This window comes from Salvelinus fontinalis, chromosome 4 (genome assembly GCF_029448725.1).
Source record: "Salvelinus fontinalis isolate EN_2023a chromosome 4, ASM2944872v1, whole genome shotgun sequence".
In the NCBI taxonomy this organism is placed as follows: Eukaryota; Metazoa; Chordata; class Actinopteri; order Salmoniformes; family Salmonidae; genus Salvelinus; species Salvelinus fontinalis.
This window is the reverse complement of record NC_074668.1, coordinates 68,765,067-68,792,953: the sequence shown is the minus strand read 5'-3', so window position 1 is coordinate 68,792,953 and position 27,887 is coordinate 68,765,067. Positions and strand designations below refer to the sequence as shown.

Below are 27,887 nucleotides of genomic sequence, written 5' to 3'. Positions count from 1 at the left end.
GCAGAGGCCTGCAGGGAATCCTGTCGAAGAATGTTCCACCATCACAAGCCCCTGAGCCTATAGCGATGTGACTTGAATTGGATTGTGACTGAAGGAGTGAGATGGGGTTTTAATGTCTACTTTTTTGTATTATGTCCGGGGTTTTTTCTGCAATGTTTTATTTTTTATTCTATTGTTCACTACCCGGTACAGTATGTGGCGGCAATACATCTTATAGAATGTAGTCTGCCTCAAACCTCAGATAAGCCGTGTGTAGGAGGGAGATTCCTAGATTTTATAAGTATGCAGGAGGACATGAGACAAAGGAATGTGTAGTATCAGTGGAAATGTGTGTGTGTGTAAACTGTAGGGGTACCCATGGTGCTGAAGATCAGAACTGTGTCCGGTGAGAGAAAGGCAGGTTCAGGTTGCCAGGATCAGAGTAGTGCAGAAGGTGTTGTATGCTAAGGCAGTGAAGAGAGTAGTAGAGGAAGATGGGTGCAGGGTGAGGGATCCTAAGAGGATCCCTGTGAGTAGGCCGAGGTCAATGGAGTGATAGGAATAACGTGCTTCAGTAAGGTTTTTTGGGGGGCGTTCAAGGCCATGGTTGTCAATTGTACTGCAGGGATGGAATGTAAATCACAGAGGATAGATGATGTGGTGGCAGCTACTGAGAAGTACTTGGGTGTAGGAGATTTTACTGCCAAAGCGTTAATGTTTTTGAATTATAGTGTCCCATCCTCCCAGACTGCTGGCCTGAAGTAGGATCAGATGGGGCCAAAGTAGTGGAATAGTGGTGAGGTTTTAATGGGTGTAGTTGGAAGGGCAATTAATTTTTTTCACAAAGTGTAATGAATTCATACTACAAAAAATACAGTAGGTGGCGGCATACACTATTGATATTTGTTTGCGGACTGCCAAGAAGAAGAAGAAAAAAAATATTTTGTACAGCCAAATCTCGCGAGAGCGTCTGAGTCGCAGGGACAACATCACTTCTGCCTTTTAGGGGAAAATGTCAAACCAAGATCCATTATTTTACTAACGGATTGGACTGATCCTTTGAATTCCGTGTATATGTTTTGTATGGGCTATATGCTATTAATGCGAGAATACTTATAATTTAAAAGGTAAGACTTATTTTGGTGTATGTAAGTGTTCTTATGTCTGAGCTTGCTAGCTAACGTTTGACAGCGAGCAAGCTAGTTTACTGGTAGTTCCTCTGCGTATATAGCTTGTTGTAGCTAACGTAACTATTGATTGATCAATACCCTGAACTAATGCAGCTAGCTAACTTGACTTGAAACTAGCTATGTTTTGTCCAGTCAGCCGACGAGTCAATAGCCAACTGTTAGCACATCATGTTTGCTCAGGTTAGCCACTGCACCTATGTGAAGCTAGCCACAATAAGGATCAGCCACAATAGTGGAATTTGCTGTATGCCTTTTAAATAAAAGTCCCCAATTGACAGTGATGCAAACGGAAACTAATAGTGGAAATACAATTATTAGTTATTTTGACAACAAAAAAAAGTTAATCGCACTGTGGATGTGTTAAGAGTTCAGAATTGCATTGGGGGCATACTAACATGCACGGTACAGCCTTACCCCATTTCGTGAACCCAAGATCCATAGGTAAGGTTGTACATTGCAATATGAATGTCATATGGTCAAATCAAATTGTATTAGTCAAATATTCTGAATACAACAGGTGTATCTTACCATGAAATGCTTACTTACGAGCCCCTAACCAAAAATGTAGATGAGAATAAGAAATAAAAGTAACAAGTAATTAAAGAGCAGCAGTAAAATAACAATAGCAAGACTATTTACAAGGGGGTACCGGTACAGAGTCAATGTGCAGGGGCACCGGTTAGTTGAGGTAATATGTACATGTAGGTAGAGTTGTTAAAGTGACTATGCATAAATGATAACAACGGAGAGTAGCAGCGGTGTAAAAGGGAGGGGGGGCAATGCAAAGAGTCCGGGTAGCAATTTGATTAGGTGTTCAGGAGTCTTATGGCTTGGGGGTAGAAGCTGTTTAGAACCCTCTTGGGACCTAGACTTGGCGCTCCGGTACCGCTTGCCATGCGGTAGCAGAGAGAACAGTCTATGACTAGGGTGTCTGGAGCTTGGCCCCAGTGATGTACTGGGCCGTTCGCACTACCCTCTGTAGTGTCTTGCGGTCGGAGGCCGAGCGGTTGCCATACCAGGCAGTGTTGCAACCAGTCAGGATGCTCTCGATGATGCAGCTGTAGAACCTTTGAGGATCTGAGAACCCAGGCCAAATCTTTTCAGTCTCCTGAGGGGGAAACGGTTTTGTTGTGCCCTCTTCACAATTGTCTTGGTGTGCTTGGACCATGTTAGTTTTTTGGATATGTGGACACCGAGGAACTTGAAGCTCTCAACCGGCTCCACTGCAGGCCAGTTGATGAGAATGGGGGTGTGCTTGGTCGTCTTTTACCTGTAGTCCACAATCATCTCCTTTGTCTTGATCACGTTGAGGGAGAGGTTGTTGTCTTGGCACCACATGGCCAAGCCGTCTCATTGTTGTCGGTGATCAGGCCTACCACTGTTGTGTCATCGGCACACTTAATGATTGTGTTGGAGTCGTGAACAGGGAGTACAGGAGGGGACTGAGCACACACCCCTGAGGGGCCTCTGTGTTGAGGATCAGCATGGCGGATGTTGTTACCTACCCTTACCACCTGGGGGCGGCCCGTCCAGGACGACCAGGATCCAGTTGCAGAGGGATGTGTTTAGTCCCAGGGTACTTAGCTTAGTGATGAGCTTTGAGGGCTCTAAGCTGTTGAACACTGAGCTGTAGTCGATGATTAGCATTCTCACATAGGCGTTCCCTTTGTCCAGGTGGGAAAGGGCAGTGTGGAGTGCAATGAAATTGCATCTGTGGATCTGTTGATGCGGTATGCGAATTGGAGTGGGTCTAGGGTTTCTGGGATAATGGTGGTGTTGTGAGCCATGGCCATCCTTTCAAAGCACTTCATGGCTGAAGACTTGAGTGCTACAGGTTGGTAGTCATTTAGGCAGGTTACCTTAGTGTTCTTGGGCACAGGCACTATGGTGGTCTGCTTAAAACATGTTGATATTACAGACGCGGAGAGGGAGAGGTTGAAGATGTCAGTGAAGACACTTGCGCATGCTCGCAGTACACATCCTGGTAATCCGTCTGGCCCTGCGGCCTTGTGAATGTTGACCTGTTTAAAGGTCTTACTCACATCGGCTGCGGATAGAGTGATCACACAGCCTTCCGGAACAGCTGGTGCTCTCATGCATTTCAGTGTTATTTGCCTCGAAGCGAGCATAGAAGTTATTTAGCTCGTCTGGTAGGCTCGTGTCACTGGGCAGCTTTTGGCTGTGCTATCCTTTGTAGTATGTAATGGTTTGCAAGCCCTGCCACATCCGACGAGCGTCAGAGCCGGTGTAGTAAGATTCAATCTTAGTCCTGAATTGACGCTTTGCCTGCTTGATGGTTCGTCGAAGGGCATAGCGGGATTTCTTATACAGTAAGCGTCCGGATTAGTCTCCTGCTCCTTGAAAGCGGCAGCTCTAGCCTTTAGCTCAGTGCGGATGTTGCCTGTAATCCATGGCATCTGGTTGGGGTATGTACGTACGGTCACTGTGGGGACGACGTCACCGATGCACTTATTGATGAAGCCGATGACTGATGTGGTGTACTCCTCAATGCCATTGGAGGAATCCCAGAACATATTCCAGTCTGTGTTAGCAAAACAGTCCTGTAGCTAAGCATCTGACCACTTTTTTATTTTTATTGATCTAGTCACTGGTGTTTCCTGCTTTAATTTTTGCTTTTAAGCAGGAATCAGGAGGATAGAATTATGGTCAGATTTGCCAAACTGAGGGTGAGGGATCGCTTTGTATGGGTCTCAGTGTGTGGCGTAAAGTTGGTCCAGTGTTTAGTTTTTTCTCCTCTGGTTGCACATTTAACATGCTGATAGAAATGTGGTAAAACGGATTTAAGTTTCCCTGTATTGAAGTCCCCGGCCACTAAGAGCGCCGCTTCTGGGTGGGCATTTTCTTCTTTGCTTATATTCTTTGCTTATATATTATAGAGTTGGTTGAGAGCGGTCTTAGTGCCAACTTCGTTCTGTGGTGGTAAATAGATGGCTACGAATAACATAGATGAGAACTCTTGGTAGATAGTGTGGTCTACAGATTATCAAAAAGGTACTCTACCTCAGACGAGCAAAATCTCGAGACTTTAATATTAGACATTGCGTACCAGCTGGTCTTGGGAGAATGGTCTTGAACACTGAGCTGTCGTCAATAAACATCTTTCTTACATGGGTGCTGCAGTGCCTAGCCCCACTCCCCAGGTGCTCTCATTTGTTGACTTCTGTAACCGTAAAAGCCTTGGTTTCATGAATGTTAAAATTAGAAGCCTACTCCCTAAGTTTGTTTTACTCAAATCAAATCAAATGTATTTATATAGCCCTTCGTACATCAGCTGATATCTCAAAGTGCTCTACAGAAACCCAGCCTAAAACCCCAAACAGGTGTAGAAGCACGGTGGCTAGGAAAAACTCCCTAGAAAGGCCAAAACCTAGGAAGAAACCTAGAGAGGAACCAGGCTATGAGGGGTGGCCAGTCCTCTTCTGGCTGTGCCGGGTGGAGATTATAACAGAACATGGCCAAGATGTTCAAATGTTCATAAATGACCAGCATGGTCAAATAATAATAATCACAGTAGTTGTCGATGGCGTGCAGCAAGTCAGCACCTCAGGAGTAAATGTCAGTTGGCTTTTCATAGCCGATCATTAAGAGTATCTCTACCGCTCCTGCGGTCTCTAGAGAGTTGAAAACAGCAGGTCTGGGACAGGTAGCACATCCGGTGAACAGGTCAGGGTTCCATAGCCGCAGGCAGAACAGTTGAAACTGGAGCAGCAGCACGGCCAGGTGGACTAGGGACAGCAAGGAGTCATCATGCCAGGTAGTCCTGAGGCATGGTCCTAGGGCTCAGGTCCTCCGAGAAAGAGAGAATTAGAGAGAGCGTACTTAAATTCACACAGGACACCGGATAAGACAGGAGAAGTACTCCAGATATAACAAACTGACCCTAGCCCCCCGACACAAACTACTGCAGCATAAATACTGGAGGCTGAGACAGGAGGGGTCAGGAGACACTGTGGCCCCATCCGATGATACCCCTGGACAGGGCCAAACAGGAAGGATATAACCCCACCCACTTTGCCAAAGCACAGCCCCCACACCACTAGATGGATATCTTCAACCACCAATTTACCATCCTGAGACAAGGTCGAGTATAGCCCACAAAGATCGGGGGGGGGGGGGGGGGGGCCAACCCAACCCGTCAGTAGATGATGCCTGGCTATTCTTTAAAAGTGCCTTCCTCACCATCTTAAATAAGCATGCCCCATTCAAAAAATGTAGAACTAGGAATAGATATAGTCATTGGTTCACTCCAGACCTGTCTTCCCTTGACCAGCACAAAAACATCCTGTGGCGTTCTGCATTAGCATCGAATAGCCCCCGTGATATGCAACTTTTCAGGGAAGTTAGGAACAAATATACACAGGCAGTTAGGAAAGCTCAGGCTAGCTTTTTCAAACAGAAATTTGCATCCTGTAGTACTAACTCAAAAAAGTTCTGGGACACTAAAGTCCATGGAGAATAAGAGCTCCTCCTCCCAGCTGCCCACTGCTCTGAGGCTACGAAACACTGTCACCACCGATAAATCCACTATAATTGAGAATTTCAATAAGCATTTCTCTACGGCTGGCCATGCTTTCCACCTGGCTACCCCTACCCCGGTCAACTGCCCGTCACCCTCCACAGCAACCCGCCAAAGCACCCACCATTTCTCCTTCACCCAAATCCAGATAGCTGATGTTATGAAAGAGCTGCAAAATCTGGACCCCTACAAATCAGCCGGGCTAGACAATCTGGACCCTCTCTTTCTAAAATGATTTGCCAAAATTGTTGTAACCCCTATTACTAGCCTGTTCAACCTCTCTTTCGTATCGTCTGAGATTCCCAAACATTGGAAAGCTGCCGTGGTCATCCCCCTCTTCAAAGGGGGTGACACTCTAGACCCAAACAGACCTATATCTATCCTACCCTGTCTTTCTAAGGTCTTCGAAAGCCAAGTTAACAGATTACCGACCATTTCGAATCCCACCGTACCTTCTCCGCTATGCAATCTGGTTTCAGAGCTGGTCATGGGTGCACCTCAGCCACGCTCAAGGTTCTAAATGACATCATAACCGCCATCGATAAGAGACATTACTGCGCAGCCGTATTCATCGACCTGGCCAAGGTCAATCACCACATTCTTATTGGCAGACTCGACATCCTTGGTTTCTCAAATTATTGCCTCACCTGGTTTATCAACTACTTCTCTGATAGAGTTCAGTGTGTCAAATCGGAGGGCCTGTTGTCCGGACCTCTGGCAGTCTTTATGGGGGTGCCACAGGGTTCAATTCTCGGGCCGACTCTCTTCTCTGTATACATCAATGATGTTGCTCTTGCTGCTGGTGATTCTCTGATCCACCTCTACGCAGATGACACCATTCTGTATACTTCTGGCCCCTCTTTGGACACTGTGTTAACTAACCTCCAGATGAGCTTCAATGCCATACAACTCTCCTTCCGTGGCCTCCAACTGCTCTTAAACGCAAGTAAAACTAAATGCATGCTATTCAACCGATCACTGCCCGCACCTGCTCGCCCGTCCAGCATCACTACTCTGGACGGCTCTGACTTAGAATACGTGGACAACTACAAATACCTAGGTGTCTGGTTAGACTGTAAACTCTCCTTCCAGACTCACATTAAGCATCTCCAATCCAAAATTAAATCTAGAATCGGCTTCCTATATCGCAACAAAGCATCCTTCACTCATGCTGCCAAATACCCTCCTAAAACTTACCATCCTACCGATCCTCGACTTCGGTGATGTCATCTATAAAATAGCCTCCAACACTACTCAACAAACTGGATGCAGTCTATCACAGTGCCTTCCGTTTTGTCACCAAAGCCCCATACACTACCCACCATTGCGACCTGTACGCTCTCATTGGTTGGACCTCGCTTCATACTCGTCGCCAAACCCATTGGCTACAGGTCATCTACAAGTCTCTGCAAGTCCCTGCCTTATCTCAGCTCACTGGTCACCACAGCAGCACCCACTCGTAGCACGCGCTCCAGCAGGTATATCTAACTGGTCACCCCCAAAGTCAGTTCCTCCTTTGGTCGTCTTTCCTTCCAGTTCTCTGCTGCCAATGACTGGAACGAACTGCAAAAATCTCTGAAGCTGGAAACACTTATCTCCCTCACTAGCTTTAAACACCAACTGTCAGAGCAGCTCACAGATTACTGCACCTGTAGATAGCCTATCTATAATTTAGCCCAAATAACTACCTCTTCCCCTACTGTATTTATTTTGCTCCTTTGCACCCCATTATTTCTATTTCTACTTTGCACATTATTCCACTGCAAATCTACCATTCCAGTGTTTTACTTGCTATATTGTATTTACCTCGCCACCATGGCCTTTTTTTTCCTTTACCTCCCTTATCTCACCTCATTTGCTCACATTTTTCTACTGTATTATTGACTGTATGTTTTGTTTATTCCATGTGTAACTCTGTGTTGTTGTATGTGTCGAATTGCTATGCTTTATCTTGGCCAGGTTAAATAAAGGTGAAATAAATAAATAAAAGTGAAAGAGCAGGTGTTCCTAATGGTTTTTACTCGGTGCCTGTAGAAAAAGTCTACATACACCCCCTTGAACTTTTTTCACATTTTGTTGTATTACAAAGTGGGATTGAAATATGTAATTTTTTCTCATTGATCTACATAAAATACTCTGTCAAATTGAAAAGAGAATCCTACACATTTTTACAAATTAATAAAATATTTAACTAAAATATAGTCATTGCGTAAGTATTCACCCGCTTTGTTTAGGCAAGCCTAAATTAGTTCAGAAGTAAAATGTGGCTTAACATATCCCACTAAATTATATGTGAAATAATAGGGATTGACATAAAAAAAAAGATGACTACCCCCTTCCTCTGTCCCCCATACATACAGTAGAAGTCAAACGTTTGGACACGCCTACTCATTCCAGGGTTTTTCTTTATTTTTACTATTTTCTAAATTGTAGAATAATAGTGAAGACATCAAAAATATGCAGTAACACATATGGAATCATGTATTAACCAAAAAAGTGTTTAACAAGTCAAAATATATTTCATATTTTAGATTCTTCAAATAGCCATCCTTTGCCTTGATGACAGCTTTGCACGCTCTTGGCAAACTTTTGACTGGTACTGTATATCCATAAGGTCTCTTAGTCAAGTATTGAATTTCACAGATTCAACTACAAAGACCAGGGAGCCTTTTAAAAGCCGCATAAGGAAGGGCAGTGATTGGTAGATGGGTAACAATAACAGATCAGACATTGAATATAACGTTAAGCATGGTTAAGTTAATAATTATGCTGTGGATGATATATTAAACCATCTAGACACATCAGACTAAGTTGTCATTCTGAACTGAGCTGCATGACAGGAAGGAAACTGCTTAGGGATGTCACCATGAGGTCATCAGTGATTTTAAAACAGCTACGGAGTTCAAAGGCTGTGATCGGAGAAAACTGAAGATGGATCAACAACATTGTAGTGACTCTACAATAATGACTTATATGACAGAGTGAAAAGAACAATTTAAATATACATAATCAAAATATTCCAAAACATGTATGCATCAAGGCACTAAAGTAATACTGCAAAAAAAACACAGCAAAGGAATGCATCACTGAATTAGCTGCCTCCTTACTTTCTAGCATGGTGCTGGCTCCAGCATGGCATGGGTATGAGTTTTTCAGGATGAAAAGAAACGGGACAGAGGGAACCACAGGCAAAATCCTAGAGGAAAACCTGTTTGTCTGCTTTACACCAGACACTGGGAGGGGAATTCATCTTTCAGCAGGACAATAAGCCATATATACACTGGAGTTCCTTACACTTCTAATTGGTATGTTCCTGAGTGGCCAAGTTAGTTTTGACCTAAATCTGCTTGAAAATCTATGGCAAGACCTGAAAATTGCTGTCTAGCCATGATCCCCAGATCCTTGACAGAGCTTGAAGAAGTTTGAAAAGAATAATGGGCAAATATTGCACAATACAGGTGTGCAAAGTTTACCCAAGAAGACTAATAGCTGTAATCTGTGCCAAATGACTTTCTAACGTGTATTGACTCAAGGGGGTGAATACTTATCTAATGAAGGTATATTAGTGTTAACATTTTCATAAATTCATATTTAAAATTTAAAAAAAAGATTATCCTTCACTTTGACAGAGTATTTTGTGTAGATCGTTGACCAATGGAGCCCGATCATAAATGACCAAGAAATGACACATCCATTTTAATCCGATTTTGTAACACAAAACGTGAAGAAATCCAAGGGGGGGTGTAGACTTTATAAGTATGCCCCAATTACAATTTTTAACTAGACAAGTCAGTTAAGAACTCATTCTTATTTACAATGACGGCCTAGGAACCGCAGGTTAACTGCCTTATTCAGTGACAGGACGGCAGATTTGTACTTTGTCCGCTCGGGGATTCGATCTAGCCAACTGGCCCAACGCGCTAACCGCTAGACTACCTGTCGCCCCACAATTCTGAAGTCTTTGTTTCGTCAAATTAACAAATTATTGTATTTTGTTAAGATTATATAACAACATTTCGAACTCGTTTAGCATTATCTTGTCCAAATATGGCCTGATTCCGCTATATGTATCCGTTTGCATCGCTTTCAATGGAGGACTTTTATCTTGAAGGCTACCCGCAAATTCCACTATTGTGGCCAGCTTCACATAGGTAGCCACTGCCTGGCTAGCTAAACATATATATTGCAAGCATTCTAAACCATCTGCTATTTACTAGCTGGGACTGGTAACTAATTTACTGCTGGCTATGTTGTGATCACATTAGTTATTTTGGGTGCTAGTGTCATGATTGTTAGCTAGCTAGTTAGCCACCATTAGTTCAGCTCATATTATTCGGGATCATCGTGACATTAGCTGGCGAGCAGCTGTCGAGTTGGAATGCGAAGGGGAACTGAGTTTTAGTTTCGTATTCACTGAACGTATAACTTGCATTTATGTGAATATTTACAGCTTGTTTTGCTTTCCTGAATCAACCCAGTGAATTAATATCTAACTCGACGCCCTTCGTCATGTCAGATTATGAATGTTGAATAATCCGGGTTGGACGTCTCTGTGAACTGGTGATGGCAGCACGTCCACAGTCATATGATAGCAACTCAAGTGACACCGAGAATTGGGAACGAAAAACACCCGACCTCGCAAACTCTGCAAGCACTCGAGGTGAGGCAATTACTTTGTATTTGATAGTGTGTAAGGTCAGAAAGAACTGACACTTACCAAGATAGTTGTAATTTCTGTGGAGTTATTTCACATCCATGATCATGTGTATAGTGCTATAGGTATAGGCCATCATATTATAGGCTAGACAGATGTTTTTCAGCATAGTCACACACTCATTGTGCATTTTGTAACTTTATTTTATCTATTAAAAAAAAAAAGCAAATATTTTCTTACAACATTTTTTAAAAAGCTCTGCATTGTTGGTTAAGGGCTTGTTGGTAAGGTTGACACCTTTTGTATTTGGCACATGTAACAAATAGATTTTGATTTCATGTTGACATTGTCCTTTGTGATTTCCAATGAAGGGCTGGTTACTCTTGAGCCCAACATCATAAAAGGCTACTGTTTTTATCATAACTGTAAAGTCAGACAGGCCCGCTGTCATAATGCTCCCAGTAGTCATTATTTTAAAAGTCCACTGTCATGGCAGCACTATGTACACTTTATAACTACAAGTTTAAGTTAAGTGTTTGCTAATGGTCTATGCTCTTTACTGGCTGTTGTTTTGGCAGAAAGGAAGTCTTTGGCATTTCTTGGGTCATTGTAGTTGTTATTTAAGAGTCCCCAGAGAGACTAGCTACCTAACTTGCAAAGCAAATTCTTACAAAAAACACCTTATTTTTCCTCATTTGTAAGAACTGGTGCAGAACATGACCATGCAAGTGTGTCTTTTGGCTTCTCTCTAAACAGGAACGTTGGCTTTTTTATACTTCTATGGCTCACTGATGTGATGTGCTCTCATATTAAGAGAACAGACTGGGACAATATGTTCAATATTTCAATACTAAATGGGACACCATTACTGATGATTGTAGACCTATATAGGGACGCAACCATTTGTGATTAAAGGCCTTGTTCCATTTTGATAGTGCTTTTAATGCCTTTTCCCTTTTAAAAGATGTACCATTAGACAAGAGGTCCGCCTACAATAAAAGGGATTCTGCTTTTGTGTGTACATTTGTCTTATTCCATTCTGTCCCGTTAGTCTTCTTGGGTTCGATGGGCTGCTTCTATACTGTCTTTCTTTCCAAATATCTGACTTTCTCAGTACAGATGCATTGTTACTTATTGCTTTGAGTGTGTGACTACATTGTTTCTCTTGCTCCAGGCAGTGCATCAGGTCAGGGCGGTGTTGTTATAATTACCTCTAGAGGTAAATACTGGTTCTAGTAAAGCTCTAGCCCCGAACCATACTTTCACTGCGGTTCTGAGTGTCTCTACGGTTACAGCAGACACAGGATTTGTGACCTGCAATCTGTAATAATACATTAGGGGACAACAGAGGGAGAGTGTGTGTGTTGTGTGTTATCTGTGTAGAGTTTAACTGCAATTAGTATTTAGTGTGCTTTCTGCTCTGGCCCGCGCTCAGTCGTGTGCATCTCGACTGGAGGCAGACCTGGTGAAGATGAGCCTGCATGGTGCTAGCGGGGGCAGTGACCGCTCACGCGACCGCCGCCGCTCCAGCGACCGCTCCCGAGACTCGTCGCACGAGAGGGGAGAGGGCCAGCTCACCCCTTGCATCAGAAATGTCACCTCGCCTACCCGCCAGCACAACAGCGGTGAGTAGAACGTACTGAGACCACTTTCACAAGTCTCCTAAAATAAGATTTCTAAGAGAACATGTTGGATGTTAATGTTGGCATGTAATTGGAGTAGTTTGTGAGAAAGGTCAGTCGTCATGCCAGTGAGTTAGTCCCTCTCTGCCTCCACCTCCAGACCGTGAGAGGGACGGTGGCTCCAGGCCCAGCAGCCCCCGTCCTCAGAGGATTTCCCCCAGCGGCTCCAGTAGCAGCGGGCTGGTCAGCAGCCTATCCAGCACTGAGGGCTGCTTTAAGAGCCTGGGGGTGGGAGAGATGGTGTTTGTCTATGAGAATAGCAAGGAGGGACTGGGCACGGGCCTGGGTACCCGCAGCATCCGGACCTCAGGCTCCGAGAGGGTCACTCTTATTGTGGATAACACACGGTTCGTGGTGGACCCTTCAATCTTCACAGCACAGCCCAACACCATGCTGGGCAGGTAGGGCTGACCTCATTGTTGTACTTTGTTATGGTAAAATCATCAATCCATATGAAGTTTTGTTTTACCAGTGTGGTTATATGAGGAGGAAGTCACCTACATGGGTTTTTTCCTTTAGATTCTTTATTGTATGAATGCTGAACAACACTGAAATGTGACCTGTTTTGTGCTTTCTTGCAGAATGTTTGGATCTGGAAGGGAACACAATTTCACACGGCCCAATGAAAAAGGAGAGTATGAAGTTGCCGAGGGCATCAGCTCTACAGTGTTCCGAGCCATCCTGGTCAGTCAATAGCACTATATTACCAAGTACAACACTCCCTTTTACTAGCTTGGTCAAATATTGACTGTTTTTACTTGAAGAAAAATATTCCTTGATCTAGTGTTGCCATTGCTAACCTTTGCTCTTCTGAGCCACAAGAGGCAGCCTGCTACTCATAGTAATCCTGAATTGATTAACTTATTTGTAGCCTAAAACATTTACTCAAGGCTATAGTCAGCCTCAGACTGTTATTATAGAATGGAGTAGATGCCATGAGTTGTCCACTGAGGCTATGAGTGTCCTGAGAACAACTACAAGAATCAGTACCAGTGGCTGTAGGCTGCTGAAGTGAATATGGAGGAATGGATTGATTCAAATGTGGGCTGTTGTTGACAAACGGGGATCAATCTTAGAGGCATAGCATTTGATTTGAAAGATGTACCTTTTTATTTTTGCATTCGCAAATCTAATCCATGCCGAGCTCAGCTGGCAGTAAACTGATATCTCTACGTACTGTAGGGGAGACAGCGTTGGCCATTTTAGGAAGGGGGTGCTGATAGGGGGGCTGATGTCTGTGAGTGAGGCAGTCTCTGTAATGGCTGTCTTTTGTGTTTTCTCTGTTCACTCTCTAACTGGCAGGATTACTACAAGTCTGGAATAATCCGTTGCCCCGATGGAATCTCCATCCCTGAGCTGAGGGAGGCATGTGACTATCTGTGCATCACCTTTGACTACAACACCATCAAGTGCAGAGACCTCAGTGAGTATACCCCCTTTTTACCCTTGACCTGGTTGGCTCAGTGAACAGAAATCATGAGCCCTTGGTTTTCATATCCATTATTAGTGATTAATTAGGTTTCCATAAGACTGATGAAAATGTTCTGGGAAGTTAGTGTGTTAGTTTGCGTCTCTGAACTGCTGTCTCCTGACTGACCATGTCCCATTGTCCCTAGGTGCCCTCATGCATGAGCTGTCTAACGACGGTGCCCGGCGTCAGTTTGAGTTCTACCTGGAGGAAATGGTTGTGCCTCTGATGGTGGCCAGCGCCCAGAGCGGAGAGAGAGAATGTCACATCGTGGTGCTCACTGATGATGACGTAGTGGACTGGGACGAAGAGTACCCACCACAGATGGGAGAAGAGTACTCACAGAGTGAGTGAATCCACACACTCTCCACCCACCCCTATTTGATCTAGATATTTTTATTCATTTATGTATTTATTTTTTACCCCCTTTTTCTCCCCAATTTCGTGGTATCCAATTATTAGTCGTTACTGTCTTGTCTCATTGCTACAACTCCCGTACGGGCTCGGGAGAGACGACGGTCAAGAGCCATGCGTCCTCCGAAACACAACCCGACCAAGCCGCACTGTTTCTTAATACAGCTAGCATCCAACCCGGAAGCCAGCCGCACCAATGTGTCGGAGGAAACACCGTACACCTAGCGACCTGGTCAGCGTGGACTGCGCCCGGCCCGCCACAGGAGTCGTTAGTGCGCTATGAGACGAGGATATCCCTACCGGCTAACCCGGACGACGCTAGGCCAATTGTGCGTCGCCCCATGGACCTCCCGGTCGCGGCCGGCTGCGACAGAGCCTGGGCTCGAACCCAGAGTCTCTGGTGGCACAGCTAGCACTGCGATGCAGTGCCTTAGACCTGACCTAGATATTTTGTGTGTACATAATGTGTGACGTTTTTAAATGTTTGTAGTTCTGTCCTTGAGCTTTTTCTTGTCTATTAATGTTCTGTATTATTTCATGTTTCATGTTCTGTGTGGACCTCAGGAAGAGTTTCGGCTTTCGCAAGAGCTAATAGGGATCCTAATAAGATACCAAAAATGTGATCCTTCTAATTAATAATCCCTGCTGTGGATTAAACTGTTGTTTACTTACCTAAAGGGACAAACTTAATTGACACTGCTTAAAAAAAGTTGTTGATAATGAGTTGCTGTTTCATAACATTTTATTTTCTCTCTGCAGTAATATACAGCACAAAACTATACCGGTTCTTCAAATATATAGAAAATCGAGATGTTGCCAAATCAGTTTTAAAGGAGAGAGGACTGAAGAAAATAAGATTAGGCATTGAAGGTAAGATGATGGTTTTATCATGTATTTGCTGGGGTTCAGAGCAAAAATTTAAGATTTTGATTCAGCATTGTGAACTCACTGGCTCTGTTGTCTGCACCATGTATTGGTAGGTTACCCCACGTATAAAGAGAAGGTGAAGAAGCGTCCTGGTGGCCGTCCTGAGGTCATCTACAACTACGTACAGAGGCCCTTCATCCGCATGTCCTGGGAGAAGGAGGAGGGCAAGAGCCGCCATGTTGACTTCCAGTGTGTCAAAAGCAAGTCCATCACTAACCTGGCTGCAGCTGCTGCAGATATCCCCCAGGACCAGCTGGTCAACATGCACCCTGGCCCTCAGGTGGACGAGCTGGACATCCTCCCCAACCAGCCCCCCAGCGAACCCCAGTACAGCTACAACAACGATGCTGGTGACCCAGACGCCCCCTCTCCCGCAGTCTGAGGACTGCCCCCTCCCTCCCCAGCGTACTGCAGCATGGAGCGAGAGGGGGATCAATATAGAGGGGGATCATAACCATATTGCCTTGGCACCTCCTCCACAGCCTTAGAGCCTCAAGGACCTGGTCGACTGTAAAAACCCTATAAGGGACTAGACTGGCAAAAGGGCATATTTCTCTTATTTCTTTAAAAAAAAAATACTTGACCAAAGGAATTTTTTTTTCTTCTGTTAATTGTTTGAAATAAATTTAGCAAACCCAATTATTTTGTAGTTATTATTATTAATATATTATTTACAATGGTTATCGGGCTGTGCACTGTGACGTGTTACTGTGTTCTCCCCCTGAGTTTTATTTCACGTGCAGTTCTAGGCATACTTCCTGGATGGCAAGACTAGTGAATACTGTAACTGTTTGGGGAACAGGTGCAAAGCGTGATGCCTGGCCATGGAGATAAGCCTCTGATTTCATCACCATTCAGTGGAAATTACTGTTGAATTCCCCTCAGATATACTTTGAATCATGTAATGGTTGGTTGACATCATAGGATTGGTAATGAGATTCTGTGCTCCCTGGATATTCAGCATGACATAAAGACATTAAAATCACTACAATGTATAGTGTTTTTATTCCTATCATTGTGCTTATTTTCCATTAATAGCACTTGAGTTGAAAGAGGTTACTTTCACCTTCTTATTCCTCTACATAGAGCACCTACACTTTCAAACTGAAAGTAGCCTAATACATGTGGAATACCTAGCCAGCAATTGTGGTTTGAGTTGACCTGATTTCAGATCAGGAGGAACGTCTTCCTTTTATGGGTCATTTGGATAGTCTACCTGTTGCTAGGGAACAACAATATTTCCCGGGGGTCAGTAGTAAAGCACATCCTGTGTGTGGGTGGACGCCACTGGCAGTGAGGTGGTCCAGGAAGGTGAGTGGGTGATGAGAAATGGTGTGCCCCCATAATATGCAAACATCACAAGTAGTGTGGACAATACCAACCAGTCTCCTATCAACTCTGGCACAGGAACTAGTCTTTGATTTTTGTCACATTTCATCTATTGTTGGCAAGCAAACGGATTACTCACTATTCCCACACTCAACATATTGTAGCAAAGTACCTTGGATTTCCGCATTGTAGCAACAATGTAAAATCCCTACAGCTGATTTAGCAGTGATACTGTATGCCACTGGATGGTAACTTGATACAGACCGCCCTGTTTTGTATTTTCGAAAATGTAAATAAGCAATAGAGGAAGTTTTCTTTTAAAAATAATTCACTACTGATACAATACACTTTTACATATACATATTTTGAGAAAATTAGAATAAACATGTATGATACAATTTTCTTAAGAAATATTGACATGTTTTTTGTAGTGTAAAAACACTACAAAAAACCCAATGCCATTATAAAAGAACTGGGTTCAATGCCTGTGAGGATGAATGGACATAGAAAAACCCGGATAACTGGTACAATAATACTACAGGGGTAATGAGGCAGTTTCACTTTTCCCAAACCGCACTGAGGTGGACTGTACATCATGGCTGATCCCAGGCCTAGTATTCCTTCCTTTTCAGGGCCCGCCTGCATTCAGCCTTACTGTGAGGCTACAGCTGCATTAGCCCTGTTGATATGGCTCTCTGGTACTGGTCACAAACGGACACAATGTGAATACTGTAACACTCAGCCCTTACTTCACCATGTTCAGCCCATTTAGGTGGCCTTGCCTAAGCCTGACAGTCCTCACAGTGGCCAGGGCAGGTCACTGAAGTCCACTGGGCCTCCCAACCCTGCGTCTGCCTCCAGAAGGCTCATGATCACAGCCATGGCTGCCTCGTCATTACTCGGGCTGCTGGAGCCTGGCTCATCCATGATGTCAATGCCAATGTGAGAGTTATCGCCTAAACAGGGTAAGGACAAGGGTTAAATATTTAACATTTTATGTGGATAGTTTCATTAACTGTAATCAAGATTAGATTTCAGAGCGGGGAAAAATGCATACTTAGATTGGAGTTGTTGGAGTATGGATAGCCTACGGAGTCTGGTCCCGGTATCAGCCCTGCTGAGGGATGTTCTGGAGTTCCACTGTTCTGTATCTGTGAGAGAATCAAGACAGAATTGACATTCAGGAATCACCATTGCATCCTGAATAATGAGCCACCAACAGACACTAAAAATATCCACCAGATGTGCTCATTACTGACTTCACATGGATGAGCAGTGGAGTGAATAGCAGACTTCCTCCCAGTTGGGAAGGGTTGAAGTGGAGGAGAATATGGAAGGACAGGTGGGATCTCTTACCTTCTTTCCCCCTGGGGACGACATGTCTGGGGGTGGAGTGCTGGTGAAGTTATGAGGACTGGAGCCAGAGCTGGAGGGCGAGGAGCCTCTTATCCTGGAAGAGTACAGAAAACACAGGGTAAAAACAGCAGGACACAGCCCCATACAGTTTCAGTGACACACAGACATTTCCAATATGCACTGGGGGTCGATGACCATACAGACATGCCAATTTATGTTTGACAAGACAATCATAACACAATCCACATGGTTCCTCTCACCTCTGGATCTCCATCACCCCTTCTGCGATTATCCGGCCGATCTTTCCCGCCCCTGCCCTTGTGCCGCCGGGGATGCCAGGCACGGTCTGAAGGGCCCGCTTGCCAGTTCCTGCAACCAATAAACGCAAAAGGTCAGTCACATTTTGGAAAAACCAAACTATTACTTAGTCACAGTCATGCCAGGCACAATTATTTTTATGTCAACTCATCAAAGTACAGTCACACTTCATCCAAGCGGGTGAACTGCTGTGTGAGAGCACAGCAGGAGGGCAGGCTTACCGTCTGTGAGTACACTATCCATGCTCTGGGGGGAGGCGGCGAGCTGAGGATAGATGCCATCAGATCCTTCAGGCACACTGAGACAGAGAAAGGGAGAGAGAAAAGAGAGTGAGCGTCATCACTGAGCATGCTCGTGACTTCACACCTCATTGGGCAGCTTATTAACATCTATTGCATAGATAGCCCAACAGCTCTAGAAAGACACAGTAATAAATATGCAAGAGTTCCAATAATACATGCTTTGTTTTCTGATGCAAGCCAGATAGCTATATGAGTTGGACATTGATTTCATGTTGAAACAATAGTGGTGGTGATAAAACAACTTTGACGCAGTAGGCATTGCAAATGTAATCAGCTGTTTGAAATCGTATTATTCATTATCCGACTTTATTAGGATATGACCCTAATACAATGAATACAGTGTAATATTATGCATTGACTAGTTAAATGAGGACTATGGAAGAAAGTCCTAGCAGAAACAGATGTGTGTAGCTACTTACCAGACAACAGTGTTGGTGGAGACAATGTACTCCACCTCTTTGGTCCAAGGGTTCATAAAACTGAACCAGCGACTTCTCAGTGTGATAAAGGAGCCGTCTTTTATTTTGAACTTGTAGCAGTTTGTATTGATCTTCTCCCTCATCTGGAGCACTAAAAACAGAGGTGGCAGCCAGGGGGTGAGCTACATAAGGCATGATATCTGCACATTTGGCCTCTGTGACGTGCCAAATGGTAGCCTGCCAGGTTCTATATTAATTCATATCACAGTCTACTCGCTATGTGACATGCTTAGCGCAATTCATTTTATATGACAAAATTACCAGACATTACACAATGATTCATGTAAGGCCTGAGACTCAGGGATGTATCGCTGAGTCTAAAACTTTGCTCTTTGGTGTTATATTGGTATCCTTGTTCAATCTGATACATACCTTGTCTATGACATTCCGCAAGGTGTCCTATGTCATCTTGATGAAAGTATTCATAAAACGATGTACCCAGCAACTCTTGGGGTAGATAAGCCAAAATGGCAGTGGCCCTACAAAAGAGAATTATTAAGCAGTTAATTATTAATCCAGGATCCCTTGGAGAGTTCATCAATGAGCTTGACGCCCTGATAAGTTCCTTTCCTGAGGATGGCTCACCTCTCACAGTTCTGGGTGACTTTAACCTCCCCACGTCTACCTTTGACTCATTCCTCTCTGCCTCCTTCTTTCCACTCCTCTCCTCTTTTGACCTCACCCTCTCACCTTCCCCCCCTACTCACAAGGCAGGCAATACGCTTGACCTCATCTTTACTAGATGCTGTTCTTCCACTAATCTCATTGCAACTCCCCTCCAAGTCTCCGACCACTACCTTGTATCCTTTTCCCTCTCGCTCTCATCCAACACTTCCCACACTGCCCCTACTCGGATGGTATCGCGCCGTCCCAACCTTCGCTCTCTCTCCCCCGCTACTCTCTCTTCTTCCATCCTATCATCTCTTCCCTCTGCTCAAACCTTCTCCAACCTATCTCCTGATTCTGCCTCCTCAACCCTCCTCTCCTCCCTTTCTGCATCCTTTGACTCTCTATGTCCCCTATCCTCCAGGCCGGCTCGGTCCTCCCCTCCTGCTCCGTGGCTCGACGACTCATTGCGAGCTCACAGAACAGGGCTCCGGGCAGCCGAGCGGAAATGGAGGAAAACTCGCCTCCCTGCGGACCTGGCATCCTTTCACTCCCTCCTCTCTACATTCTCCTCTTCTGTCTCTGCTGCTAAAGCCAATTTCTACCACTCTAAATTCCAAGCATCTGCCTCTAACCCTAGGAAGCTCTTTGCCACCTTCTCCTCCCTCCTGAATCCTCCTCCCCCTCCTCCCCCCTCCTCCCTCTCTGCTGATGACTTCGTCAACCATTTTGAAAAGAAGGTCGACGACATCCGATCCTCGTTTGCTAAGTCAAACGACACCGCTGGTTCTGCTCACACTGCCCTACCCTGTGCTCTGACCTCTTTCTCCCCTCTCTCTCCAGATGAAATCTCGCGTCTTGTGACGGCCGGCCGCCCAACAACCTGCCCGCTTGACCCTATCCCCTCCTCTCTTCTCCAGACCATTTCCGGAGACCTTCTCCCTTACCTCACCTCGCTCATCAACTCATCCCTGACCGCTGGCTACGTCCCTTCCGTCTTCAAGAGAGCGAGAGTTGCACCCCTTCTGAAAAAACCTACACTCGATCCCTCCGATGTCAACAACTACAGACCAGTATCCCTTCTTTCTTTTCTCTCCAAAACTCTTGAACGTGCCGTCCTTGGCCAGCTCTCCTGCTATCTCTCTCAGAATGACCTTCTTGATCCAAATCAGTCAGGTTTCAAGACTAGTCATTCAACTGAGACTGCTCTTCTCTGTGTCACGGAGGCGCTCCGCACTGCTAAAGCTAACTCTCTCTCCTCTGCTCTCATCCTTCTAGACCTATCGGCTGCCTTTGATACTGTGAACCATCAGATCCTCCTCTCCACCCTCTCCGAGCTGGGCATCTCCGGCGCGGCCCACGCTTGGATTGCGTCCTACCTGACAGGTCGCTCCTACCAGGTGGCGTGGCGAGAATCTGTCTCCGCACCACGTGCTCTCACCACTGGTGTCCCCCAGGGCTCTGTTCTAGGCCCTCTCCTATTCTCGCTATACACCAAGTCACTTGGCTCTGTCATATCCTCACATGGTCTCTCCTATCATTGCTATGCAGACGACACACAATTAATCTTCTCCTTTCCCCCCTCTGATAACCAGGTGGTGAATCGCATCTCTGCATGTCTGGCAGACATATCAGTGTGGATGACGGATCACCACCTCAAGCTGAACCTCGGCAAGACGGAGCTGCTCTTCCTCCCGGGGAAGGACTGCCCGTTTCATGATCTCGCCATCACGGTTGACAACTCCATTGTGTCCTCCTCCCAGAGTGCTAAGAACCTCGGCGTGATCCTGGACAACACCCTGTCGTTCTCAACTAACATCAAGGCGGTGACCCGTTCCTGTAGGTTCATGCTCTACAACATTCGCAGAGTACGACCCTGCCTCACGCAGGAAGCGGCGCAGGTCTTAATCCAGGCACTTGTCATCTCCCGTCTGGATTACTGCAACTCGCTGTTGGCTGGGCTCCCTGCCTGTGCCATTAAACCCCTACAACTCATCCAGAATGCCGCAGCCCGTCTGGTGTTCAACTTTCCCAAGTTCTCTCACGTCACCCCGCTCCTCCGCTCTCTCCACTGGCTTCCAGTTGAAGCTCGCATCCGCTACAAGACCATGGTGCTTGCCTACGGAGCTGTGAGGGGAACGGCACCTCCGTACCTTCAGGCTCTGATCAGGCCCTACACCCAAACAAGGGCACTGCGTTCATCCACCTCTGGCCTGCTCGCCTCCCTACCTCTGAGGAAGTACAGTTCCCGCTCAGCCCAGTCAAAACTGTTCGCTGCTCTGGCACCCCAATGGTGGAACAAACTCCCTTACGACGCCAGGTCAGCGGAGTCAATCACCACCTTCCGGAGACACCTGAAACCCCACCTCTTTAAGGAATACCTAGGATAGGATAAAGTAATCCTTCTAACCCCCCCCCCCCCCTTAAAAGAGTTAGATGCACTATTGTAAAGTGGTTGTTCCACTGGATATCATAAGGTGAATGCACCAATTTGTAAGTCGCTCTGGATAAGAGCGTCTGCTAAATGACTTAAATGTAATGTAAATGTAAGCACAAGTCCTGACTATCAATGCAGGCCAGTGGTATTTAGAACATTTTTAAGATAAGTCTAGACCACATCTTTTTTTATTGTATGCAAATAAAATTATATTCTCCCTCCTGCTTTGCATGTTTGATCATAATCAATGCCATGACAATCCAGGGCTGGGCGGTATACCGTATTTGATTATATACCGGCATTGATGCACGGACCGGTTTCAGTTTTTACTTTAACTTCTATAACGGTACTTCAATGTTTGGTTTGTTAAATGTATTACGCAACTCTGGCGGGTGTAACGTTAATGTCTGTTTTTATAGTTGACTCCGTTTGCTTCTTGACTCGTGTTGCATGCCGCTAACTATACCAATCCCTGCCCCGTCAATCAAGAGAGCAGTTGCTCGACCATAGAGTCACAAGCACTTTCTTGCCGTTCACTCCGCATGGTCAGATGGATGCAACAATGTTGGTGACATGCTACTTTCCACAAGCGTTCTATAATTACTCTATTCGTTTGTGTATCTTACTGTCTGCTAGTTGGTCTTTTCTTAGCAAGGTGTTGCTAAAATAATGTGTGTTAGACGCTTATCGCTAGTTAGCTGGCTAGCTAGCTAAATGTACTAAGAGTCAGAGCAAACGTATCTAGTTACCTAACACTGCCTGGTACTTGTGCCGGTGTAAGCCAAGAAAAGCATGTTGTGCAACGGTATCTTATCAGAGAGGAATAGGCAAAGTATGAATATATTGGCTTCTATGATATAATAGCGGTCCGCAAACAAACGTTAAAGGTGCATGCCGCCACTACTATGCTGGAGTGTGTGGTCAATCACGGTTTACAACATGAGCTCCACATTTCTAAATCCTCCTACCTAACTCAGTACTTCTGAGAAAATAAAAAAGAGCCCTACTAAATTCTAATAGACCCTCCCCCATCCCCAAAATCCCTTCCAAACCCCGTCCAACCTCAATGGCCTTATACTTCTAATCTTTCCCTCTCTTCAACTCTTTTGGCTAACTGGTCTACAATTTCATTCCCTTCCACACCGGAATTGAACTACTACAACCAGTCTCTCAATTCTCCATAATAACATTAATACCTCCAATAGTAGGTCACTCCTATTACATTTGCCAGATGATATACAGACAGGAAGTCTGAGCATACTATAATTCTGACAGGTTGTACGTCCTCCACCCACTGGAGGGTAACTACTATCCCAACTGTTCAACTGAGTATACTGACAGTTTAGTCTTCCACATATCTGCACATCAACTTCAGGAACGTAAATGCCTGCTCCTGTGCGCCCACTATCTGGGTCCTTGGATCCACCTGTGAAAAGCGATAAAAATGCATAAAAACTTCTACCAATGTAATTGTGAACCCGTTTCCCTATATCTCTGACTTCTGACCAATCATTCCTTTTCTCTACCAAGGTTCGATCAACAACAGGATCTGGGAGAAACCATGTAGAAACCATCCCCTATCAGCACAGAAGAGCCAACCTTCAACTCAAACCACTAATCAGGAAGCTTTCCAAATGCCCAACCAAAACCACTGCCTTGTCTACTAGTATATTCCCAACAGTCATCTAGAACAGTAGCAGTGGGCTGGTAAAGAATATGTTGGCTAGCATGAAAACATGTCATGTAACACCTAATTAGAGTCACCTGGAAACAGTGATGAAAACGTTGGTTCTCACCCTATCGATAATTCCTCACTGGCTTATTAATTTGTTGTCGTGTCAAACAACAATGTATTCAAGGTGCTTCCCACTATATTCCAACTATAGAATTAGAATAATTAGCTAGGCGTCGATATTTTTTGCCAATATCATGCTGCGTGGCACAGTGTGGAATTGATAATATAAGTGCAGGAAAAGCAGAAATGGATGAAAATGCTGAAAATCACTTTTGTTTGGATTGAACAGTATAAAGGGATAAAGCCCATTTGAAATCACTTATAATTTATGCGTTGCCACCGTAGGGTTATTACTCAGAAAACATATTTAGAACTTTTATTATTCAAAAACATAAAATACCGTCAAATACAGTTTAAAAAAATAATAATATTGTGATATGATATTTTGCCCAGCCCTATGACAATCACATTGCACCCTGTGACATTATCTAGAAATTCCCAGGGTACCAAACAGTATTAGTGACGTGGCGAGGTTATGGGATGGTTTTGTCAGGGGGCAGTGGAGTATTTGTTGTCAACATATCTACACTGAATCCTGTCTGCCCTCTAGGCCTCCATTACACCTCCATCTGGAACATTTTGCTGATGCTATATTTGGACATTGACAAAAACCTTGTTCGCACATAAGCTGTCACTCTACAGTAAATCGGGCTCTGGACTGCCCACGAGGTCCAGCCAGGTGTCAGGACATCACTGTGTAGGGGCCAACTGGCACATCCTTTGCTACATGTTTGTATGTCTGCTTGCATGCCATAAAACATCTCTCACCTCTGATCAACAAAGACAAACTTCCCATCGATGGCATGGCGTGAGACATACTCAGTGGGTTTGACACGGATCTCATTGTTCATTGGCTGAGGGACAATGTGGGGATGCAGCTGTCCAATGGCCACCAGGCAACTGAGGTTGCAGCCCTCGTTGTCCGGTTCATTGTCATCATCTAGACCCATCTTGGTGGGTGGCCAGCTCTTCAGGTAGCCAGTACTGTGTATTGTGCAGAAGCTCTTACGGTCAGCTGCGGATACAGTGGTTGGATCATCATCAACTAGCTCTACTCTGGAGCTATCACTGACATCAATGAGTAAGTAGTATATTGGTACGAAACCAAATGAACTGGTTTAAATGTCAACTAAAATGATTCACAGGAGATGAAAAAACACCCTTAAATAAGTCATGTAATAAAAAGACAGGAAGCTAAAGTACCTTTCTTCTTGGAGCAGGTGGAAGGAAAGTCCTTGTCCTCCATTTTAATGAGGGGCCGATTGCACTTCATCCTGCAGAAGAAGGATCGCCTGGCTCCAGAGCAAAGTCTGGATGGGCCGGGGGTGATGTCTGTCTTTACTGGAAGGCCAGCTGAGGACAAGACACAAAATAGCATTTAACCTATGCTGCAACGACAGGAACAGTATCACCCATGATCCTTAATAAATATATACTGTATCAAGTCCTACTCTGGCAAATAAAGCTACAATACATCATTTTTTGCTATTACAAAAAAATTGCTGAATTTACAGAAATTGTTTGACTGTTTATATTTACCTTAAACCCAGCGTGTCTTGATGTAAAAATAGCATTACCCTACATTTAGCTACTGACATTTAAATTGGCTGAATTTACATAAATGGTTTGACTGTTTATATGTCCCCTAAACCCAGCATGTCTTGATGTAAAAATAGCACTACCCTACAGTTAGCTTCGTACATTTAAATAATGAGGAACACACAGTACAGGGGGATACATTGAGTGTCACTGTGCTAGCTATGTAGGGGACAGCAGGCTGATGATTACAGTCTGCTCTTCTACTCTCAGACACACAGTGTTCCTGCTTTCCTTGTTCTCCACCCCCCGGGCACTTAGAGAAAGGCTGGTAACTAGAGGCCAGGGTGCATTACTTTTAGAATCGATGAGGCGCTCCCGTGGCGCAGTGTCCGACGAGGACAGCTGCTCCTTGACTTTGGCAATGTCTTTAGGATGCAGGTAATCAAACAGGCTCTGGCCAATCAGGTCATTCTGCACAGAGAGGGAGAGAATGCCGTAAGATAAGACCACGTTACATAAATGAGGCCCATAAAAAATACAAAATAACTAACACCCTTGCCTTTCGTGAACTAACACTTGTACTTGACTTTTTCCGACTAGCACCAACTTTGCTGATAGCTACTTTATTGTGGAAGAATGTACTGACTGAGATGTAGTTGTCTTAGCTACTTATTTTAAGATGAATGCACTAACTGTATATCACTCTGTATTAGAGTGTCTGCTAAACGACTAAAATGTAAACATCTGTAAAGTAAATGTCTCTAAAATGTAAATGTCTGTAAAGTAATACCAGGTTAAAGGGGGTCTACAATCATCAAATGTAATGAATAAATGTTATATTCATGTCATCAGGGTAGCGTATGAGGGTAAAAATGACTACAGTACCACCATTAAATGGGGGAAAAAACTGCAACATATTGGAGAGGACATACTTGGCTGTAGTTTAGGATTTTGTAGACTGACTCCGAAACAAACAGTATCTTCCCTCGATCACAGCCAACAACAAACAGAAAGCCATCAGATGCCTGTGGAGAGGGAGAGACGAGAGAGAGAAATACTGAGTCACACATGCATACTTATCGTGAAACGCACTCTGAGGACACCATACAGTGATGGAAGTAAGGACACCCACCCTCAGTATTAAGTGCTTCAGTTCGTCGTCTGACAGGAAGGCTGGTTTGTAGTTAGCTTCAGTGTAGGGGTTAGCGGCACCTGTGAGTCAGAAAAATCTAATATGTAAGACAAATGAATCAATATGTAATTTGTATTTCTCTGATGTACTTTATTGATCAGCTGCATGGTGGTGGTTGTCATCACTGTACTGTTCTGGCAGCAGTCCTATTCAAATCCTTCTCGCCTCACCTCTTAAGGTCTTCATGTGCTGGACAGCCATGCGCAGGACTGTTAGTTTGTCCAGTTTCCGGGACATAGCGTTGCATGTAGGCACTAGTGCGGCCAGCTCGTCTATGAAGCTGTTCATCTTGTCCCTGCGTCTCTTCTCAATCTGACTGTGGGCCTCCCTGCCATCCAAACAATACAAAGAGCGTTTAACACAGACAAACAAATCGACACATCCATAGTCTGCCCGTATTTACAGAAACATGACGAATCTCTAATATAAACACAAAGATTTTTATTCCATCGATTTTTATGTCATCCTACGGGAGATAGAAACATTTGGTTACCTGGCATTTTTAATCCGGCCTTGATGATCACCAAGTCTATCATTGTCTGTGTCCATGCTATCCCTTTGAGGAGAAGCATTAACATTAGTACAAAGAAATATAGTAAAACAATTATTTTACCACAAATATTAAATAATGATGTTACAGTATGCAATGTAATTATGAATAAAGCAAAATACTAAAGTGAGAAGTCGTTTGAAATTTGTATAATTAAAAAAACATGGAGAGCTTTTACTTGACATGAAACATCAACATTACTAATGCAAGCCATTCAAATATTTTCTTACCATCTTTGGTAGAAGCTATATGAATAGTTATTAGAAATGTTCCTACAAAATTAGGAACCTGGTTTCTTTGAGACCTTTCTTAGTGTAGATTCAGGTGAAATACCTTGTGCCTCTGATATTGTTCACAGCTGAACTCCTACTCTGTCATCCCACTCAGCCTTACTGTCCTTTCACAAACAAGAAATTAAGCCATGACATTTTTTATTGAACCAGGCAAGTCAGTTAAGAACAAATTCTTATTTACAATGGCTGCCTAAGAACAGTGGGTTAATTGCCTTGTTCAGGGGCAAAACAACAGATTTGTACTGTGTCAGCTATGGGATTTGATCTATCAACCTTTTGGTTACTGGCCCAACACTCTGACCACTAGGCTACCTGCCACCCCTAGAATGGTGACACATATCCTGTGCAACTTCAAGACTTGTCAACTCCATACTATAATAGCATTCAATAGCCTCAAATATAGATTATTTCAAATATGAAATAATCTACAAAATTGACCCAAAGGTATTCACACAGAGTTGTTGTCTTAAGTCTCACTAAGTGAGGTAAAAACAAATATGTGCCTTTAGTGAATGAGCTAGAGACAACAATATAATGTATCATCCATCATCCATTATACACCATACATCAAATCAGGGTGCCCTCTCTATTAAACGAAGGCCTGATCAAACTAAATACCAGCAAATACATTTTTTAACACAACTGTAATACAGTCTTGGTGCTTCAAGATTGTTACTGCAGCACCCCTTTGTGCTTTGATGTTTATACTAATTCTAGCTATTCAAATCTACACTATAGCATGACTGGCTCTCCCATATTCACAGCGATCCATACTGTACATACTAACTGACCAGTCACTCTCAGGGTACTGATCACCATAGCGCATTCATTTTGAATGAC

The 27,887-nt window shown here is 44.2% G+C and overlaps 2 protein-coding genes across 10 annotated transcripts in view; one reads left to right on the top strand and one right to left on the bottom strand.

The window, feature by feature from the left end:
• The first annotated feature begins 935 nt into the window (after positions 1-935).
• On the top strand, positions 936-15,490 carry LOC129852719 (BTB/POZ domain-containing protein 10-like). 5 transcript variants are annotated; one of them, XM_055918372.1, is made up of 9 exons: positions 936-1,106; positions 10,223-10,366; positions 11,796-11,985; positions 12,143-12,443; positions 12,624-12,726; positions 13,345-13,465; positions 13,659-13,856; positions 14,684-14,794; positions 14,905-15,490. In XM_055918372.1, the coding sequence occupies exons 2-9, from the start codon at positions 10,292-10,294 to the stop codon at positions 15,231-15,233; spliced, it is 1,428 nt and encodes a 475-aa protein (XP_055774347.1). In that variant the 5' UTR covers positions 936-1,106; positions 10,223-10,291; the 3' UTR covers positions 15,234-15,490. The 5 variants fall into 5 exon arrangements, with proteins under 5 accessions (XP_055774347.1, XP_055774349.1, XP_055774351.1 ...); XM_055918374.1 differs by having other exon boundaries at positions 10,157-10,366; XM_055918376.1 differs by lacking the exon at positions 10,223-10,366.
• Positions 14,635-27,887, bottom strand: part of LOC129852713 (basic helix-loop-helix ARNT-like protein 1) — a 26,605-nt gene continuing 13,352 nt past the window's right edge. For 4 of the 5 annotated variants that reach the window (XM_055918330.1, XM_055918334.1, XM_055918332.1 and 1 more), the window contains 14 exons: positions 26,698-26,760; positions 26,375-26,532; positions 26,145-26,224; positions 25,945-26,037; positions 25,366-25,483; positions 24,677-24,826; positions 24,242-24,488; positions 19,008-19,114; positions 18,576-18,726; positions 18,076-18,152; positions 17,797-17,905; positions 17,537-17,630; positions 17,238-17,331; positions 14,635-17,136 (listed from right to left, as the gene is read on the bottom strand). In XM_055918330.1, coding sequence (XP_055774305.1) covers positions 16,979-17,136; positions 17,238-17,331; positions 17,537-17,630; positions 17,797-17,905; positions 18,076-18,152; positions 18,576-18,726; positions 19,008-19,114; positions 24,242-24,488; positions 24,677-24,826; positions 25,366-25,483; positions 25,945-26,037; positions 26,145-26,224; positions 26,375-26,532; positions 26,698-26,760 — 1,699 coding nt within the window. In that variant the 3' untranslated portion in view covers positions 14,635-16,978. Of the gene's footprint in view, positions 17,137-17,237; positions 17,332-17,536; positions 17,631-17,796; positions 17,906-18,075; positions 18,153-18,575; positions 18,727-19,007; positions 19,115-24,241; positions 24,489-24,676; positions 24,827-25,365; positions 25,484-25,944; positions 26,038-26,144; positions 26,225-26,374; positions 26,533-26,697; positions 26,761-27,087; positions 27,152-27,887 lie in introns of all 5 variants that reach the window. The other variant, XM_055918335.1, reaches the window with a different exon arrangement.